Here is a 19,050-nt window from a genome sequence, read left to right as displayed (position 1 = left end):
AAGAGAACCTGAAATCACCCCAAAATCAGCCCTAAAACTGCCCCAAAATACCCCAAAATCAGCCTTAAAACTGCACCAAAATCAGGTTTAAAAACACCCAAAATACCCCAAAATCAGCCCTAAAACTGCCCCAAAATCAGACCAAAATCTGCTTCAAAATTAGCTTTAAAAACACCCAAAAATGGACCTGAAATGAGCCCAAAATCAGCCCTGAAACAGCCCCAAAATACCCCCAAATCACCCCAAAATAAACACTAAAACTGCCCCAAAATCAGACCAAAATCTGCTTCAAAACCAGCTTTAAAAACACCCAAAAATCAACCTGAAATCAGCCCAAAATCACCCCAAAATCAGCCTAAAATTACCCAAAAATCAGCTTTAACAACACCCCAAAATCAGCCCCGGAACAGCACCTGGGACCCCAAAATACCCCAAAATCAGCCCTAAAACTGCCCCAAAATCAACTTTAAAAACACCCAAAAATCAGCCTGAAATCACCCCAAAATCAGCCCCAAAATTGCCCCAAAATACCCCAAAATCAGCCCTGAAATCACCCCAAAATCACCCCAAAATACCTCAAAATACCCCAAAATCAGCCCTAAACTGCCCCAAAATCCTACTAAGCTAACCCTAAATTTCCACACCTAAATTTCAAAACCCCCAAATTTCCCCAAATTTCCAAATTTTTCATCCTGCAATTTCCCAAAACCCCAAATTTCAAAAACCCTACCCCTGTAATCCCAGCCGCAAATTTTCCCAATTTTTCCCCCAAATTCTTCCCATTTCAACCCCAGCCCCTCCAAACCCCAAATTTCCCTCAAATTCTGCCACCTCCCCCTTTCAATCTCAAATTTCCCCAAAATTTCCCCAAATTTCCCCAAAACTCAAATTGCCCCCAAAATCCCAAAATTTCCCCACTTGGCTTAAACCTGTATCTCCTTAAACCCAAATTTCACCTCCAACTTTTCCCTTTAACTTGTTCTGAACCCCAAATTCTCCCAAACCCCCAAATTTCCCCCAAATTTCTAAAACCTCTAATTTTCCTGCAAATTCCACCAAATTTTCCCTTAAACCCCAAATATTCCCCCCAGGACCCCAAATTTTGACTTTTAACCCCAAATTTTCCCTTTAAACCCCAAATTTCCTAAATTTCCCTTTAAATCCCAAATTTTCAACCTTCACCCCCAAAAATCCTAAATTCTTCCCAAATCCTCTTTAAGCTCGCACTTTTGCCATTTAAAACCCCAAAATCCTCCCATTTAAACCTTAAATTTCCCCCAAATTCCCCAAATTGCCCCTAATTCCCAAAATCCCCATTTAAACCCCAAATTTTCCCATTTAACTCAAAATCTCCCATTTAAACTTCAATTTCCCCCAAATTTTCCCTCAAAACCTCAAGTTTTCTCCAAATTTTCACTTTTAACCCCACCTCCCCCTAAATTCCCCATTTCAACTCCCAAATTTCATTAAACCCCAATTTTTCCTTTCTGTCTCCCAAATTTCCCAAATTCCCCCAAAATCCCCCAAATTTCCCCAAATTTTCCCATTTAACCCAAATCTCATTTAAACCCCAAATTTCCCTGAAATTGCCTTCAAATCCCCTTTAAACCCCTTCAAATCCCAAACCCAAATGTTCCAAAACCCCAAACACTCCAAACCCCAAATTCCCCACCCCAAAATCCCCATTTCAACCCCCAAATCCTCCCCATTAAACCTCAATTTCACCCAAATTTCCAAATGTCTCAAATTTCCCTTTAAAAACCTTCAAATTCCCCCTAAACCCAAATTTCCCCCATTTAAACCCCAAATTTTCCCCCCAAAACCCCAAAATCCCCAAATTTCCCCAAATTTTCCTAAATCCTCCCCATTTAAACCCCAAATCTCCACCAAATTTCCCTTTTAAACCCCAAATTTCCAAAACCCAAATCCCACCCATAAAACCCCAAACACTTCAAACCCCAAAATCCCCCCAAATTCCCCAAATTTTCCCAAATCCTCCCATTTAAACCCCAAATTTCCACCCAAATTTCCCTGAAATTGCCCCAAATTTCCTTTAACCCCAAATTCCCCCAAATTCCCCCAAACCCCCAAATTTCTCCTTTAAACCCCAAATTTCCCTCCCAAAACCCCAAAATCCCCCAAATTTCCCCAAATTTTCCCATTTAACCCCAAATCCTCCCATTTAACTCCCAAATTTCCACCAAATTTCCCTTTAAAACCCCAAATTCCCCCCCAAAACCCAAATTTCCACCCATAAAACCCCAAACACTCCCAAAACCTCCAAAATCCCCCCAAATTTTCCCATTTAACCCCAAATCCTCCCATTTAAACCCCAAATTTCCCTGAAATTGCCCTACCCCTTTTAAACCCCAAATTCCCCAAATCCCCCAAAACCCACCACCCATAAACCCAAACACTCCCAAACCCCCAAATTCCCCAAATTTCCCCAAATTTTCCCAAATTCCTCCACATTTAAACCCCAAATTTCCACCAAATTTCCTTTTAAACCCCCAAATTCCCCCAAATTCCCCCCAAAACCCAAATTTCCACCCATAAAACCCCAAACACTCCTAAAACTCCCCAAAACCCCCAATTTCCTAAATTTTCCCATTTAACCCCCAAATCCTCCCATTTAAACCCCAAATTTCCCTGAAATTGCCCCAAATTTCCTTAAACCCAAATTCCCAAAAAACCCAAATTTCCACCCATAAAACCCCAAACTCTCCCAAAAACCCCCAAAATCCCCCAAATTTCCCCAAATTTTCCCAAATCCTCCCATTTAAACCCCAAATTTCCACCAAATTTCCCTTTAAACCCCAAATCCCCCAAAAAACCCAAATCCTTTAAACCACAAATTTCTCCCAAAACCCCCAAAATCCACCCTCAAATTTTCCCATTTAACCCCCAAATCCTCCCAAAACCCCAAATTTCCCCTAAATTGCCCCCAAAATTTCCCTTTTAAACCCCAAATCCCCCCCCCCAAAAACCAAAATTTCCACCCATAAAACCCCAAACACTCCCAAAAACCCCCAAATTCCCCCAAATTTCCCAAAATCCCCATTTCAACCCCAAATCCTCCCATTAAACCCCAAATTTCACCAATTCTGAAATTGCCCCAAATTTCCCTTTTAAACCCCAAATCCCCCAAAACCCCAAATTTCCCCATTTAAACCCCAAATTTTCCCAAACCCCAAAATCCCCCAAATTTCAAATTTTCCCAAATCCTCCCATTTGAAACCCCCAAATCCCACCAAATTTCCCCTTTAAACCCCAATTCCCCCAAAAACCCAAATTTCCACCCATAAAACCCCAAACACTCCCAAAAACCCCCAAAATCCCCCAAATTTCCCCAAATTTTCCCAAATCCTCCCATTTAAACCCCAAATCTCCACCAAATTTCCCCTGAAATTGCCCCAAATTTCCCCTTTTAAACCCCAAATTCCCCCAAAAAACCCCAAATTTCCTCCTTTAAACCCCAAATTTCCCTCCCAAAACCCCCAAAATCCCCCAAATTTTCCCAAATCCTCCCATTTAAACCCCAAATCTCCACCAAATTTCCCCTTTTAAACCCCAAATTCCCCCCAAAAAACCCAAATTTCCACCCATAAAACCCCAAACACTCCCAAAAACCCCCAAAATCCCCCAAATTTCCCCAAATTTTCCCAAATCCTCCCATTTAAACCCCAAATTTCCACCAAATTTCCCCTGAAATTGCCCCAAATTTCCCCTTTTAAACCCCAAATTCCCCCAAAAAACCCCAAATTTCCTCCTTTAAACCCCAAATTTCCCTCCCAAAACCCCCAAAATCCCCCAAATTTCCCCAAATCTTCCCATTTAAACCCAAACTCCCAAATCCTCCCATTTAAACCCCAAATTTCCACCAAATTTCCCTAACCCCAAATTTCCCTTTAAACAAAATCCCCCCAAAACCCAAATTTCCCTTTAAACCCCAAATTTCCCCAAAACCCCCCAAAACCCCCAAATTTCCCCCAAAACCCCAAATTTCCCTTAAACCCCAAATTTCCCAAAACCCCAAATCCCCAAATTTCCCCAAATTTTCCCAAATCCTCCCATTTAAACCCCAAATTTCCACCGAATTTCCCCTGAAATTGCCCCAAATTTCCTTTTAAACCCCAAATTCCCCCAAAACCCCAAATTTCCCCCTTTAAACCCCAAATTTCCCTCCCAAAACCCCAAAATCCCCCAAATTTCCCCCAAATTCCCCAAATCCTCACGGGGGGCAGTGTCCCCTCCCTGACGAGGCTCCTGAAGCGCAGGAAGGCGAAGGTGAGGTTGGCAGCTCTGGCAGCAGCCAGCCGGGTGGGGGGAGAACCCAAAACGTCCTGAGAAACCCAAAAAATCCCAAAATTTGGGGGTCAGGAACCCAAAAATCCCAAAATTTCCTGATTTTTGGGGGAAAAAACCCAAAAAACCCGCAAAAAATGGAGCAAATAACATCCAAAATGGAGCAAAAATGAGTTTTTAAAGGGGAAAAGGAACCCAAAACGTCCTGGGAACCCAAAAATCCCAAAATTTGGGGGTCAGGAAACCCAAAATCTCCAAAATTCCCAAAATTTGGGGGTCAGAAACCCAAAAAATCCCAAAATTTGGGGGGCAGGAACCCAAAAATCCCAAATTTGGGGGGTTAGAACCCAAAAAATCCCAAATTTGGGGGTCAGAAACCCCAAAAATACCAAATTTGGGGGTCAGAAACCCCAAAAATCCCCAAAATTGGGGGTCAGAAACCCCAAAAATCCCCAAAATTCCCAAAATTTGGGGGTCAGGAACCCCAAAAATCCCTAAATTTCCTGATTTTTGGGGGAAAAACCCAAAAAACCCGCAAAAAATGGAGCAAATAACATCCAAAATGGAGCAAAAATGAGTTTTTAAAGGGGAAAAGGAACCCAAAACGTCCTGGGAAACCAAAAATCCCAAAATTTGGGGGTCAGAAACCCCAAAAATCCCAAATTTTAGGGGTCAGAAACCTCAAAAATCCCAAAATTTGGGGGAAAAACCCAGAAAAATGGAGAAAAACACTCCTAAAACAGCCAAAAATGGAATAAAAAAGAGTTTTTAAGGAGGAAAAAGGAACCTAAAACGTCCTGGAAAACCCAAAAATCCCAAAATTTGGGGGTCAGGAACCCCAAAAATCCCAAAATTTGGGGATCAGGAACCCCAAAAATCCCAAAATTTGGGGGTCAGGAACCCCAAAAATCCCAAAATTTGGGGGTCAGGAAACCCAAAAATCCCAAAATTTGGGGGTCAGGAACCCCAAAAATCCCAAAAATTCCCAAAATTTGGGGAAAAAAACCCAAAAAACCCACCGAACGTGGAGCAAATTTTGGGGTTTTTTTGGGTTTTTGGGGGTTTTAGGTTAATTTTTGGGGTTTTTTTGGGTTGGGATCCCAAATTTGGGATTTTTTTGGGTTGGGATCCCCATTTTTGGTGTTTTTTGGGTCAGGATCGCCAAATTTGGGCATTTTTTGCGGATTTTAGGTTAATTTTTTGGGGTTTTTTTGGGTTGGGATCCCCAAATTTGGGATTTTTTTGGGTTGGGATCCCCATTTTTGGTGGTTTTTGGGTTAGGATCCCCAAATTTGGGGGTTTTAGATTAATTTTTGTGGGTTTTAGGTTAATTTTTGGCGGTTTTTTTGGGTCAGGATCCCCGTTTTTGGGGTTTTTGTGGGTCAGGATCCCCAAATTTGGAGGTTTTTGGGGTTTTTTTTAGGTTTTTAGGTTAATTTTTGGGGGTTTTTTGGGTCAGGATCCCCGTTTTTGGGGTTTTTTGGGTTGGGATCCCCAAATTTGAGCGTCTTTGGGGGATTTTAGCTTAATTTTTGGGGTTTTTTTGGGTCGGGATCCCCATTTTTGGGTTTTTATTGGGTCAGGATCTCCAAATTTTGTGGGTGTTTGGGGTTTTTTTTGGGTTTTAAGTTAATTTTTGGGGATTTTTTGGGTCAGGATCCCCGTTTTTGAAGTTTTTTTGGGTCGGGATCCCCAAATTTGGGGTTTTTTTTCGGGTTTTTTTGGGGTTTTTTTGGGGTCTCACCATGAGGTAGTAGCTGCCCGTGGTGGGCAGAGGATCTCGAGATCCCAAATGCAGCTCCTCCTCCCACAGGTCACTCAGCTGGGGAAAAACACCAAATTTGGGACCCAAAAATAGCCCAAAATACCCCAAAATCCAAAGAGGAAACCCAAAACACACCCAGGAGTCCAAAAAAAGCACCCAGGAGCCCAAAAAACCCCAAAATTTGCCCCAAAATCTTCCCAAAATCCACCCAGGAAACACAAAACACATCCAGGAGTCCAAAAAAACCACCCAGGAGCCCAAAAAACCCAAAATTTTCCCCCAAAATCCACCCAGGAAACCCAAAACCCACCCAGGAGTCCAAAAAAATTACTCAGGAGACCAAAAAACCCCAAAATTTTCCCCAAAATCTTCCCAAAATCCAACCAGGAAACACAAAACACACCCAGGAGCCCAGAAACCCCAAAATTTTCCCCAAAATTCTCCCCAAAACCCACCCAGGACCCCAAAAAAACCCCAAAATCCAGCCCAGGACAGCCAAAAAACCCCAAAATTTCCCCAAAATCCACCCAGGATACCCAAAAACCCCCAAATTTTCCTCAAAGTCTTCCCAAAAAGCCACCCAGGACCCAAAAAAACCCCCAAAATCCACTCAGGACACCCAAAAAACCCCAAATCTTCCCCAAAATTCTTCCCAAACCCACCCAGAATAACCCAAAAACCACTCAGGATTCAAAAAAAAACCCAAAATCCAACCAGGACCCCAAAAAACCCCCAAATTCTCCCCAAAATCTTCCCAAAAGCCATTCAGGAGCCCAAAAATGCCTAAAAGCCACTCAGGACTCCCAAAAAAACCCCAAATCTTCCCCAAAACCTCCGAAAATCCACCAAAAAATGACCAAAATCTCCCAAATCCACCCAAAATCTCCCAAAACCTCCCAAAATCTCCCAAAATCCACCAAAACCACCCAAAAAATCCCACAACCTCCCCCAAAATCAACCCAAAATCTACCCAAAATCTCCCCAAAATCCACAAAAAACCTCCCAAAATCCACCCAAAATCTCCCAAAATGTCCCCCAAATCCCCCAAAATCCATCGAAAACCCACCTAGGATAACCAAAATCCACCCAAAATCCACCCAAAACCCCATAAAACCTCCCAAAATTCCCCAAAAATTCCCAAAATTCCCCAAACTCACATAATTCAGCATCACCCAGGACCTGAGCCGCAGCCAGCGCTGCATTTGGGGTCCAGGATCCCCAAAAACCCCAAAATCCACCCAAAATCCCCCAAAAATCCACCAAAAATCCCCTAAAAATCCCCCAAAATCTCAGAAAAAATCCCAAAAAATTCCCAAAAAACACCCAAAATTCCCCCAAACTCACATAATTCGGCATCAGCCAGGACCTTAAGCTCAGCCAGCGCTGGATTTGGGGTCCAGGATCCCCAAAAACCCCAAAATCCACCCAAAATCCCCCAAAAATCCACCAAAAATCCAAAAAAATCCCCTAAAAATCCCCCAAAATTTCAGAAAAATTCCCAAAAAATTCCCCAAATTCCCCCAAACTCACATAATTCGGCATCAGCCAGGACCTTAGTTGGAGCCAGCGCTGGATTTGGGGTCCAGCTCCCCCCAAAAACCCCAAAATCCACCAAAAACCCCCAAAAATCCACCAAAAATCCACCCAAAATCTCAGAAAAATTCCAAAAAAATTCCCGAAAAATTCCCAAAATTCCCCAAACTCACATAATTCGGCATCAGCCAGGACCTGATCCGGAGCCAGCACTGGATTTGGGGTCCAGGATCCCCAAAAACCCCAAAATCCACCCAAAATTCATCAAAAAAAACCCCAAAATCCACCAAAAATTCCCAAAAAATTCCCAAAAATCCCCCAAAATTCCCCCAAACTCACATAATTCGGCATCACCCAGGACCTGATCCGGAGCCAGCACTGGATTTGGGGTCCAGGAGCCCCAAAAACCCCAAAATCCACCCAAAAACCCCCAAAAATCCCCTAAAAATCCCCAAAAACCCCAGAAAAATCCCAAAAAATTCCCAAAAAATTCCCAAAAATCCCCAAAATTCCCCCAAACTCACATAATTCGGCATCACCCAGGACCTGAGCCTCAGCCAGCGCTGGATTTGGGGTCCAGGATCCCCAAAAACCCCAAAATCCACCCAAAACCCCCCAAAAATCCCCTAAAAATCCCCAAAAATCCACCAAAAATCTCAGAAAAATTCCCAAAAAAATCCCAAAAATTTCCCAAAATTCCCCCAAACTCACATAATTCGGCATCAGCCAGGACCTGACCCGCAGCCAGCGCTGGATTTGGGGTCCAGGAGCCCCAAAAACCCCAAAATCCACCCAAAAAAACCCCAAAAATCCCCTAAAAATCCCCAAAAAACCCAGAAAAATTCCAAATAAAATCCAAAAAAATTCCCAAAATTCCCCCAAAATTCCCCCAAAATTCCCCCAAACTCACATAATTGGGCATCACCCAGGACCTGATCCTCAGCCAGCGCTGGATTTGGGGTCCAGCTCCCCCCAAAAAGCTCTGGGCCAGGGGGGGCAGCCCCTCCCCCACCCCTCCAGGGTCCAAAATCTGCAGAGATTCCACAGCCTGGGGGGGAAATTTGGGGTGGGGAGAGAGAAAATTAATGAGTTAATTAAAGAAAAAATTCAAATTTCGATAGGAGATTAAAAAAAAAATAAATATTTGGGAAGGTGTAGCAAAAAATTGCAATGAAATTTGATTAGGAATCCCCAAAAAAACACTAAAATTCGATCAGGAAATCCTAAAAAAATGCTAAAATCTGATAGGGAATCCCAAAAAAAAATCCTAATTGGGAAAGGGAATTAAAAAAAAATTAAAATCTGAGAGGGAATTGCAAAAAAAATCCCAATAAAATCTGATAGAGAATCCTGAAAAAAAAAATTCAAATTGTGATAAGGGATTTTAAAGTGTTCTGAAATCTGATGGGGAATCCTAAAAAAAACGTAATTGTGATAAGAAATTTTTAAAAATTAAAATTTGAGAGGTAATAGGAAAAAATCCTGATAAAATCTGATAGGGAATCCCCAAAAAAAACCCCAAAATTTGATAGGAAATTAAAAAAAAAACCCAAAAAATTCCAAATTGTGAGAAAGGATTAAAAAAAAAATTAAAATTTGAGAGGTTGTAGCAAAAAATTCCAATAAATTGTGATCAGGAATCCCCAAAAAAACCCCAAAATCTGATAGGGAATCAGAAAAAATCCTAAAATCTGATAGAAAATCCCCCCAAAAAAACCCCAAAAACCACCCAGGGATCCTAAAAATCAATAGGAAAACCCCAAATCCTCCCAAAATCCCACCTAGGAGCCCCAAAATCCCCCAAAATTCCCCCAAAATCACCCCAAGTCCCACCCAGGACACCAAAATCCCCCAAAATTCCCCCCAAAAATTCCCCCAAAATCCCAAAATTCCCCAAAATTCCCTCAAAATCCCCCCAAATTCACCCCAAAATTCCCCCAAATCCCTCTAAACTCCCAAAAATTCCCCCCAAATTCCCCCAAAATCACCCTAAATTCCCCAAAAATTCCCCCAAATCCCCACCCCCCAAATCCCCTCTAAACTCCCAAAATTCCCCCAAATTCCCAATCCCCCAAAATTCCCCCAAAATTCACCCAAATTCCCCCAAAATCCCACCCAGGACCCCAAAATCCTCCCCAAATTTCCCCCAAATCCCCCAAAATTCCTCAAATCCCCCAGGACCCCAAATTTCCTCAAAATTTCCCCCAAAATCCCCCAAATCTCCCCAAAACCACCCCAAGTCCCCCAAAATCGACCCTAAACCACCCCAAATCCCACCCAGGACCCCAAATTCCCCCCAAATTCCAAAATCCCCTAAATTCCCCCAAATTCCAAAATTCTTCCAAAATCCTCCCCAAATCCCCCCAAAATCCCCCAAATGCCCCCAAAAACCCCCAAAATCCCCTAAACTCCCAAAATCTTCCCTACCAATCCCCCAAATCCCTCAAATCCTACCCAGGACCCCAAATTCCCCAAAATCCCCCAAAATTCCCCCAAATCCCCCAAAATTCCCAAAAAATTACCAAAAATTCCCCAAAATTCCCAAAAAATCCCTAAAATCTCCAAAAATCTGATCCCCAAATTCCCCCAAAATCCCCAAAAATTCCCCAAAATCCCCCAAAATTCCCCAAATCTCACCCCAATTCCCAAATCCCCAACATCCTCCCTAAATCCCCAAAATCCCCAAATTCCCCAAAACCCCCTAAATCCCCCCAAATCCCGCCCCTCCCCCACCTGTCGCACGGTGTCGCTGAGGTGGGGGAGGGGCAGGGCAGGCAGCGCCCCCTGCAGGCTGAGCAGCCCCGGCTGGCGACCGGCGAACATCCTGACCAGGGCCTGGGAGAGCCAAAAATAATCCCAAATTAGCCCAAAAATAATCCGAAATTATCCCGAAATTATCCTAAAAATATCCTAAAATAATCCTGAAATTACCCCAAAATAATCCTGAAATAATCCTGAAATTATCCTGAAATCATCCTGGAATTATCCCAAAAATATCCCCAAAATAGCCCCAAAATAATCCCAAGAATATCCCCAAAATAATCAGAAATTATTCCAAAATAATCCTGAAGTTACCCTAAAATAATCCCAAACATATCCCAAAAATATCCCCAAAATATCCCTGAAATATCCCCAAAATAATCAGAAATTATCCCCAAAATTACCTGAAATTATCCCAAAATAATTGTAAGAATATTCCTGAGATATCATCAAAATAATCCCAAAAATATCCCTGAAATATCCCCAAAATTATCCCAAAAATATTCCCAAAATAATCCTGAAATTACCCCAAAATAACCCCAAAATTACCCCAAAATCATCCCAAAAATATCCACAAAATAACCCCCAGAGAACATCCTGACCAGAGCCTGGGAGAGCCAAAAATAATCCGAAATTAACCCAAAATTAGCCTGAAATTAGCCTGAAATTATCTTGAAATAATCCTGAAATTATCCTGAAATTAGCCCAAAATAATCCTGAAATTATTCTGAAATTATCCTAAAATAATCCTGAAATTATCCTGAAATAATCCCAAAAATATCCCAAAAATATCCCCAAAATAATCCTGAAATTACCCAAAAATAAATCCCAAATTATCCCGAAATAACCTCGAAATAATCCCAAAAATATCCCCGAAATATCCCCAAAATAATCTCCAAAGAACATCCTGACCAGAGCCTGGGAGAGCCAAAAATAATCAGAAATTAGCCCAAAATTAGCCTGAAATTATCGTGAAATTATCCTGAAATTATCGTGAAATTATCCTGAAATTATCCTGAAATAATCCTGAAATTTCCCCAAAATAATCCCAAAAATATCCTCAAAATAGCCCCAAAATAATCCTGAAATTACCCCAAAATAAATCCCAAATTATCCCGAAATAACCTCGAAATAATCCCAAAAATATCCCCGAAATATCCCCAAAATAATCTCCAAAGAACATCCTGACCAGGGCCTGGGAGAGCCAAAAATAATCCGAAATTAGCCCAAAAATAATCAGAAATTAGCCCAAATCCTCCCCAAACCACCCCAAATTCCCCCAAATCCCACCCAGGACCCCCAAAATTCCCCCCAAATCCTCCCCAAATCACCTCAAATCCCCCTCAAACTGCCCCAAACTGCCCCCAAACCACCCCAAATCCCCCCAAATCCCACCCAGGACCCCAAAATCGCCCCCAAATCTCCCCCAAACCACCCCAAATCCTCCCCAAATTCCCCCAAATCACCTCAAATCCTCCCCAAACAGCCCCAAATCCCACCCAGGACCCCCAAAATTCCCCCAAATCCTCCCCAAATCACCTCAAATCCCCTCAAACCACCCCAAACCGCCCTAAACTGCCCCAAATTCCCCCAAAACTGCCTCAAACTGCCCCAAATCCCCCTTCACTCAGGACCCCCTAAATTCGCCCCCAAACCCCCCAAATCCTCCTCAAACTGCCCCAAATTCCCCCAAATCCCCTCTAAACAGCCCCAAATCCCACCCAGGACCCCCTTCCCCCAAATCCTGAATCCCCCCAAATTTCACCTAGGGCCCCCAAAATTGCCCCCAATCCCCCAAACTGCCCCAAATCCTCCCCAAACCACCCCAAATCCTCCCCAAACCACCCCAAATCCCCCCCAAACTGCCCCAAATCTCCCCAAATGTTACCAGCCATATCCGGGGTGGGGGTCCCGGCCCGCCCAGCGCCCCCCCGGCGCCCCCCAGCAGCAGCAGTCGCAGCCCCAGGCGCAGAGTGAAGCTCAGCAGGAGCCACAGAGCCGAGGAGAAGAGCAGCAGAGCCAGGGGGACGCGGAGAGCCCCGGGGAGCAGCGGGCTGGGGGAGATTTGGGGGGTCAGGGACCCCGAAAATCAGATCGGGGGCCCCAAAAAACCCTAATATCGACACCAAAAACCCCAAAATCGACATCAGGATCACCAAAATACACACCGGGAACCCCAAAAAACTCCAAAATCCACACCAGAAACCCCAAAATCGACACCAAAAACCCCAAAATCGACACCAGGATCACCCAAATCGACACCAGGATGACTAAAATCCACACCAGAATCACTGAAAACCCCAAAATCCACACCAAAAACCCCCAAAAAACCCCAAAATCCACACCAAAAACCCCCAAAAAACCCCAAAATCCACACCAAAAACCCCCCAAAAAACCCAAAATCCACACTAAAAACCCCAAAATCGACACCAGGAACCCCAAAATGCACACAGGAGAGCCCCGGGGAGCAGCGGGCTGGGGGAGATTTGGGGTCAGGGACCCCGAAATTGGGTCGGGGAGCCCAGAAAACCCCAAAATCCACACCAAAAACCCCAAAATCGACACCAGGATCACCGAAATACACACCGGGAACCCCAAAAAACTCCAAAATCCACACCAGAAACCCCAAAATCGACACCAAAAACCCCAAAATCGACACCAGGATCACCAAAATCAGATCGGGGAGCCCAAAAAAAACCCTAAAATCCACACCAGAAACCCAAAAAAACCCCAAAATTCCATCCTGGGACCCCCAAAAAACTCCAAAATCCCCACCAAAAACCCCAAAATCCACACTGGGAATCCTGAAATCCCTCCCCAATTTTGAGACTCCTCCCCAAATTTTGGGACCCCTCCCCAATTTCAGACCCCTCCCCAAATTCCCGACCCCTCCCCAAATTCCCGACCCCTCCCCAAATTTCTGAGACCCCTCCCCAATTCCCGACCCCTCCCCAAATTCCCGACCCCTCCCAAATTTGGGCTCTCACCTGTCCGGCAGGTTCCTGCCGATGACTCCCAGCAGCCCCAGGGAAGCGTCGAGTCCTGCAGCCTCGCAGAGCCCCAGGGCGCCCCCCAAAAACAGCCACGCCCTGGAGCCTGAGGGGTGCGGCTGGGGGCGATTTGGGGTCCAGAATCGGATCCAGGACCCCAAAAAACCCCCGGGACCCCAAAACCCCGAAATGCCCCTGAAAATCCCCCGAAAAACCGCAAAATTCCAGCAGGGAAACCCAAAAATCCTAAAGATCGAACAGGAAATCCCAAAACCAGCCACGCCCTGGAGCCCGAGGGGTGCGGCTGGGGGCGGCGGGACCCCGAAAATCAGATCCGGGACCCCAAAAAACCCCCGGGACCCCAAAACCCCGAAATTTCCGCAAAAAAACCCAAAATTCCAGCAGGGAAACAAAAAATCCCAACAGGAAAACCCAAAAACCCTAAAGATCGAACAGGAAATCCCAAAACCAGCCACGCCCAGGGGTCTGAGGGGTGCGGCTGGGGGCGGCGGGACCCCGAAAATCAGAGCCGGGACCCCAAAAAACCCCAAAATCCACCCCGGGAAAACCAAAACCCCCAAAATCCCCAAAAAAATCCAACCAGAAAAAGCAAAATCCAACAGGGAAACCCAAAAACCCCAAAATTCAACGTGGGAAACCCTAAAACAGCCACGCCCTGGGGTCTGGGGGGGTTGGGACCCCAAAAATCAGATCCGGGACCCTAAAAAACCCCAAAATCCACCCCAGGAAACCCAAAAGCCCCAAAATCCTCAAAAAAACCCAACAGGGAAACCCAAAAACCCCAAAAATCCAGCAGGAAATCCAACAGGGAAACCCAAAAACCCCAAAATTCACTCTGGGAAACCCAAAAATTCACGCTGGGAACCCAAAAAATCTCCCCAGGAACCCAAATTTTGGGTTCCCCCCTCCCCAAATTCCACCTCCCCCTCCCCAAATTTTGGGTTCCTCCCCCAATTTTTTGGCTCCCCCTCCCCAGTTTTGTTCTCCCTTTCCCCAAATTTTGGGTTCTCCCTCCCCAAATTCATCTCCCCCTCCCCAAATTTCCTCTCCCCCTCCCCAAATTTGGACTCCTCCTTCCCAAATTCCATCTCCCCCTCCCCAAATTTAGGGTTCCCCCTCCCCAGATCCACCTCCCCAAATTCCTCTCCCTCTCCCCAAATTCCATCTCCCCTCCCCAAATTTTGTCCCTTTCCCCCAATTTTTGGCCCCTCCCAGTTTTGTTCTCCCCCTCCCCAAATTCCATCTCCCCCTCCCCAAATTCGGGGTCTTGTACCCCAAATTCCTCTCCCTCCCCAAATTTCCTCTCCTCCCCAAATCCATCTCCCCCTCCCCAAATTTTGGGTTCCCCTCCCAAATTCCTCTCCCCTCCCCAAATTCCTCTCCCCTTTCCAAATTTGGACTCCCCCTCCCAAATCGGGGGTCTTGTACCCCAAATTCATCTCCTCCCCAAATTTGGATTCCTCCCCAAATTCATCTCCTCCCCAACCATCTCCTCCCCAACATCTCCTCCCCAAATTCGGGGGTCTTGTACCCCAAATTCCTCTCCCCCTCCCCAAATTTTGGGTTCCTCACTCACCCTGACCCTCCTGAGTCTCCTGCCGGCTGAGCTCAGCAAACTGCCCAGCAGGTGCTGCAGAGGTCCTGGGCTGGGGGGGAGCTGGGGGGGAGAGCCCAGGGAGACCCCAAAACGTCCTATGACTGCTGCCTCGGCCATCTGGGGAGAAAATCCCAAAATCAACCCCAAATTCCATCCCAAATCCATCCCAAAATCCATGGGGAAACCCAAAAATCAACCCCAAATCCATGGGAAATCCCCAAAACTGCCCACCACGGCTGCTTCTGCCATCTGGGGAGAAAATCCCAAATTTGGGATCCAAATCCATCCCAAAATCCATGGGAATTCCCCCAAAACTGCCCACCACGGCTGCCTCGGCCATCTGGGGAGAAAATCCCAAATTTGGGATCCAAATCCATCCCAAAAATCAACCCAAAATCCATGGGGAATTCCAAATTCCATCCCAAAATCCATGGGAACTTCCAAAATCCATCCCAAATCCATCCCAAAATCCATGGGGAAATCCCAAAACTTCCTATGACTGCTGCTTCTGCCATCTGGGGAGAAAATCCTAAATTTGGGATCCAAATCCATCCCAAAATCCATGGGAATCCCTGAATTCCATCCCAAATCCATCCCAAAATCCATGGGAATTCTCCCCAAAACTGCCCATACTGCTTCTAACATCTGCCAAAAAATCCCAAAATTTGGGATCCAAATCCATCCTAAATCCATCCTAAAATCCATGGGAAACCCTGAATTCCATCCCAAAATTCATGGGAATCCCAAATTCCATCCCAAAATCCATGGGGAAATCCCAAAATCCATCCCAAAATCCATCCCAAAATCCATGGAGAAACCCAAAAATCAACCCAAAATCCATCCCAAACTCCATGGGGAGACCCCAGAGAGACCCCAAAACTGCCCACCACGGCTGCCTCGGCCATCTGGGGAGAAAATCCCAAATTTGGGATCCAAATCCATCCCAAAATCCATGGAGAAACCCAAAAATCAACCCAAAATCCATCCCAAAATCCATGGGGAGACCCCAGGGAGACCCCAAAACTTCCTATGACTGCTGCTTCTGCCATCTGGGGAGAAAATCCCAAAATCAACCCCAAATTCCATCCCAAATCCATCCCAAAATCCATGGGGAGACCCCAGGGAGACCCCAAAACTGCCCACCATGGCTGCCTCGGCCATCTGGGGAGAAAATCCCAAATTTGGGATCCAAATCCATCCCAAAATCCATCCCAAAATCCATGGAGAAACCCAAAAATCAACCCAAAATCCATCCCAAAATCCATGGGGAATTCCAAATTCCATCCCAAAATCCATGGGAATTTCCCCCAAAACTGCCCATAACTGCTGCTTCTAACATCTGGGGAGAAAATCCCAAATTTGGGATCCAAACCCATCCCAAAATCCATGGGAATTTCCAAATTCCATCCCAAAATCCATGGGGATTTCCGAATTCCATCCCAAAATCCATGGGAATTTCCAAAATCCATCCCAAAATTCATGGAGATTTCCAAATTCCATCCCAAAATCCATCCCAAAATCCATGGGAATTTCCAAAATCCATAGGAATTTCCAAACTCCATCCCAAAATCCATGGGAATTTCCAAATTCCATGGGAATTTCCGAATTCCATCCCAAAATCCATGGGGATCCACGAAATCCATTGGGAACTCCGAAATTCCACCCCAAAATTGATTTGGGATCCCAAAAATCCTCCTCAGTGCCCCCCGGGGGAATCTTGAGGATCCCAAAATCCCAAAAAAAATCGCCAAAAATCCCCTCAAATTCCCCCCAAATCCCCCAAATTTTCCCAAAATCCCCCCAAAAATGCCCTAAAAATCCTCTCAAATCCCCCAAATTCCCCCAATATCACCCCAAAATCCCCCAAAGTTCCCCAAAATTCCTCCAAAAACCCAAATCACCCCAAATTCCCCAAAATTCCCAAATCCCCAAAATCCCCCAAATTCCCCCAAAATCCTCAAAAATCCCCCAAATTCCCCCAAACCCCAAAATCCCCCAAAATCCCCAAATTGCCCCAAAATCCCAAAATCCCCCCAAATTCCCAAAATTCCCCAAAATCCTTCAAATTTCAAATTCCCCCAAAATCCCCCAAATCCCACCACCTAAATCAAAGATCCCTCAGATCCAATCTCCAAATCCCCCAAAATCCCCCCAAAATCTCCCAAAAATCCCCTAAAATCTCCCAAAATCCCCAAAATCTCCCTAAATCCCTACCCAAATTCCCCAAAATCCCCCAAATCCCCCAAAATCCTCCCAAAATCCCAAAAATCTCCCCAAAATCCTCCAAAATCCCCTCAAATCCCACCAAATCCCCCCAAAATCTCCCACCAAATCCCCTCAAACCTCCCAAATCCCCAAAATCCCCCAAACCCTCCCCAAATCCCCAAAATCTCCCTCAATCCCTAAATACTCCCAAAATCCCCTAATTCCCCCAAAATCCCCAAAATTCCCCCAAACCCACAAAATCCCCAAAATTCCCAAAAAAATCCCCAAAAATCCCCAAATCCCCCCAAATCCTCCCCTCCCAAAAGGATGCTCAGCCCCTCCCCCACCCCCGGGTGTTATCGATCCGCCCCTCCCCCTTCCCGATATCCATCACAGGGTCGATTTTGGGGGAGGAGGAGGAAGAGACACCCTCCCTCCCCACCCCCTCCCGCCCCTCCCCACCCTCCGCCTCCCCTCCTCACCTTGCAGCTTCCGGTCGCTCAAAGCAATTTTTTGGGGCGAAAAGAAGAAGATTTTGGGGTTTTTTTTTGGGAGGTTTTTGGGGTGGGGTGGGGGAGGGGCGGCTGCCGAAATTTTGGGGGTTTTTTGGGGGAATTTTTGGGAATTTTTGGGGTTCGGAGGGTTGAGGATGCTGCGGAGGAGGAGGGAGGGAGAAGCCCCTCCCCCACCCCTGCCCCTCCCCCCGGCCACGCCCATCGCCCCTCCCCCACCCGGGGGGTGGAGTTTGGGAGGGAAAATCCCAAAAAAAAACGGGGGAGATCCCGAAATTTGGGGAATTCCCCGAAATTTGGGGGGAAATGTGGAATTTAGGGGGAAAAAAATCCCAAATTTATGGGGAAAAATCTCAAATTTAGGGGAAAAAACCCCAAATTTAGCGGGGAAAAAACCCCAAATTTATGGGAAATTTATGGAAAAATCCCAAAAAACCGGCGGAGATCCCGAAATTTGGGGAATTCCCCGAAATTTGGGGGGAAATGTGGAATTTATGGGGAAAAAATCCCGAATTTATGGGGAAAAAATCTCAAATTTAGGGGAAAAAACCCAAATTTATGGGAAATTTATGGAAAAATCCAAAAAATGGGGGGGAGATGGGGGAGATCCCGAAATTTGGGGAATTCCCGAAATTTGGGGGGAAAAACCGGAATTTATGGGGAAAAAAAAACAAATTTAGGGGGAAATTGTCTGAAATTTAAGGGGAAAAATCCCCAATTTATGGGGAAAAACCCCGAAATTTAGGGGAAAAAAATCCCAAATTTAGGGGGAAAATCCCCAAAAAACCGGCGGAGATCCCGAAATTTGGGGAATTCCCGAAATTTGGGGGAAAAACGGGAATTTAGGGGAAAAAATCTGGAATTTATGGGGAAAAAACCCAAAATTTGTGGGAAATTTATGGGAAAATCCCAAAAAACCGGCGGAGATCCCGAAATTTGGGGAATTCCCCGAAATTTGGGGGGAAAATGGGGAATTTATGGGAAAAAATCCCAAATTTATGGGGAAAAACCCCAAATTTATGGGGAAAAAATCCCAAATTTAGGGGAAAAAAACCCCAAAATTTGTGGGAAATTTATGGGAAAATCCCCAAAAACCGGCGGAGATCCCGAAATTTGGGGAATTCCCCGAAATTTGGGGGGAAATGTGGAATTTATGGGGAAAAAATCCCAAATTTATGGGGAAAAATCCCAAATTTAGAGGAAAAAAATCCCAAATTTATGGGAAATTTATGGAAAAATCCAAAAAATGGGGGGGAGATGGGGGAGATCCCGAAATTTGGGGAATTCCCGAAATTTGGGGGGAAAATGTGGAATTTATGGGGAAAAAAAAACAAATTTAGGGGGAAATTATCTGAAATTTAA

The 19,050-nt window shown here is 45.2% G+C and overlaps 1 protein-coding gene across 2 annotated transcripts in view; it reads right to left on the bottom strand.

Annotated features, from left to right (window-relative positions):
* The window catches only part of LOC146422879 (palmitoyl thioesterase CPT1C-like), a 45,148-nt gene extending 27,299 nt beyond the window's left edge, over positions 1 to 17,849 (bottom strand). The window contains exons 1-10 of one of the 2 annotated variants that reach the window (XM_085045640.1): positions 17,659 to 17,849; positions 14,951 to 15,088; positions 13,351 to 13,472; positions 12,252 to 12,417; positions 10,337 to 10,438; positions 8,536 to 8,651; positions 8,252 to 8,336; positions 7,943 to 8,044; positions 6,050 to 6,127; positions 4,236 to 4,343 (exon numbers count right to left, since the gene is read on the bottom strand). In XM_085045640.1, the coding sequence (XP_084901766.1) occupies positions 4,236 to 4,343; positions 6,050 to 6,127; positions 7,943 to 8,044; positions 8,252 to 8,336; positions 8,536 to 8,651; positions 10,337 to 10,438; positions 12,252 to 12,417; positions 13,351 to 13,472; positions 14,951 to 15,088 (1,017 nt within the window). In that variant the 5' untranslated portion in view covers positions 17,659 to 17,849. Of the gene's footprint in view, positions 1 to 4,235; positions 4,344 to 6,049; positions 6,128 to 7,942; positions 8,045 to 8,251; positions 8,337 to 8,513; positions 8,652 to 10,336; positions 10,439 to 12,251; positions 12,418 to 13,350; positions 13,473 to 14,950; positions 15,089 to 17,658 lie in introns of both variants that reach the window. The other variant, XM_085045641.1, reaches the window with a different exon arrangement.
* Between the last annotated feature and the right edge of the window lie 1,201 nt (positions 17,850 to 19,050).

The sequence above is a fragment of the Lichenostomus cassidix genome, unplaced genomic scaffold, assembly GCF_008360975.1.
Source record: "Lichenostomus cassidix isolate B80296 unplaced genomic scaffold, HeHo_3.0 HiC_scaffold_38, whole genome shotgun sequence".
In the NCBI taxonomy this organism is placed as follows: domain Eukaryota; kingdom Metazoa; phylum Chordata; class Aves; order Passeriformes; family Meliphagidae; genus Lichenostomus; species Lichenostomus cassidix.
Note: the sequence above shows the minus strand (reverse complement) of the source record. Positions and strands in the feature narration are given on the sequence as shown.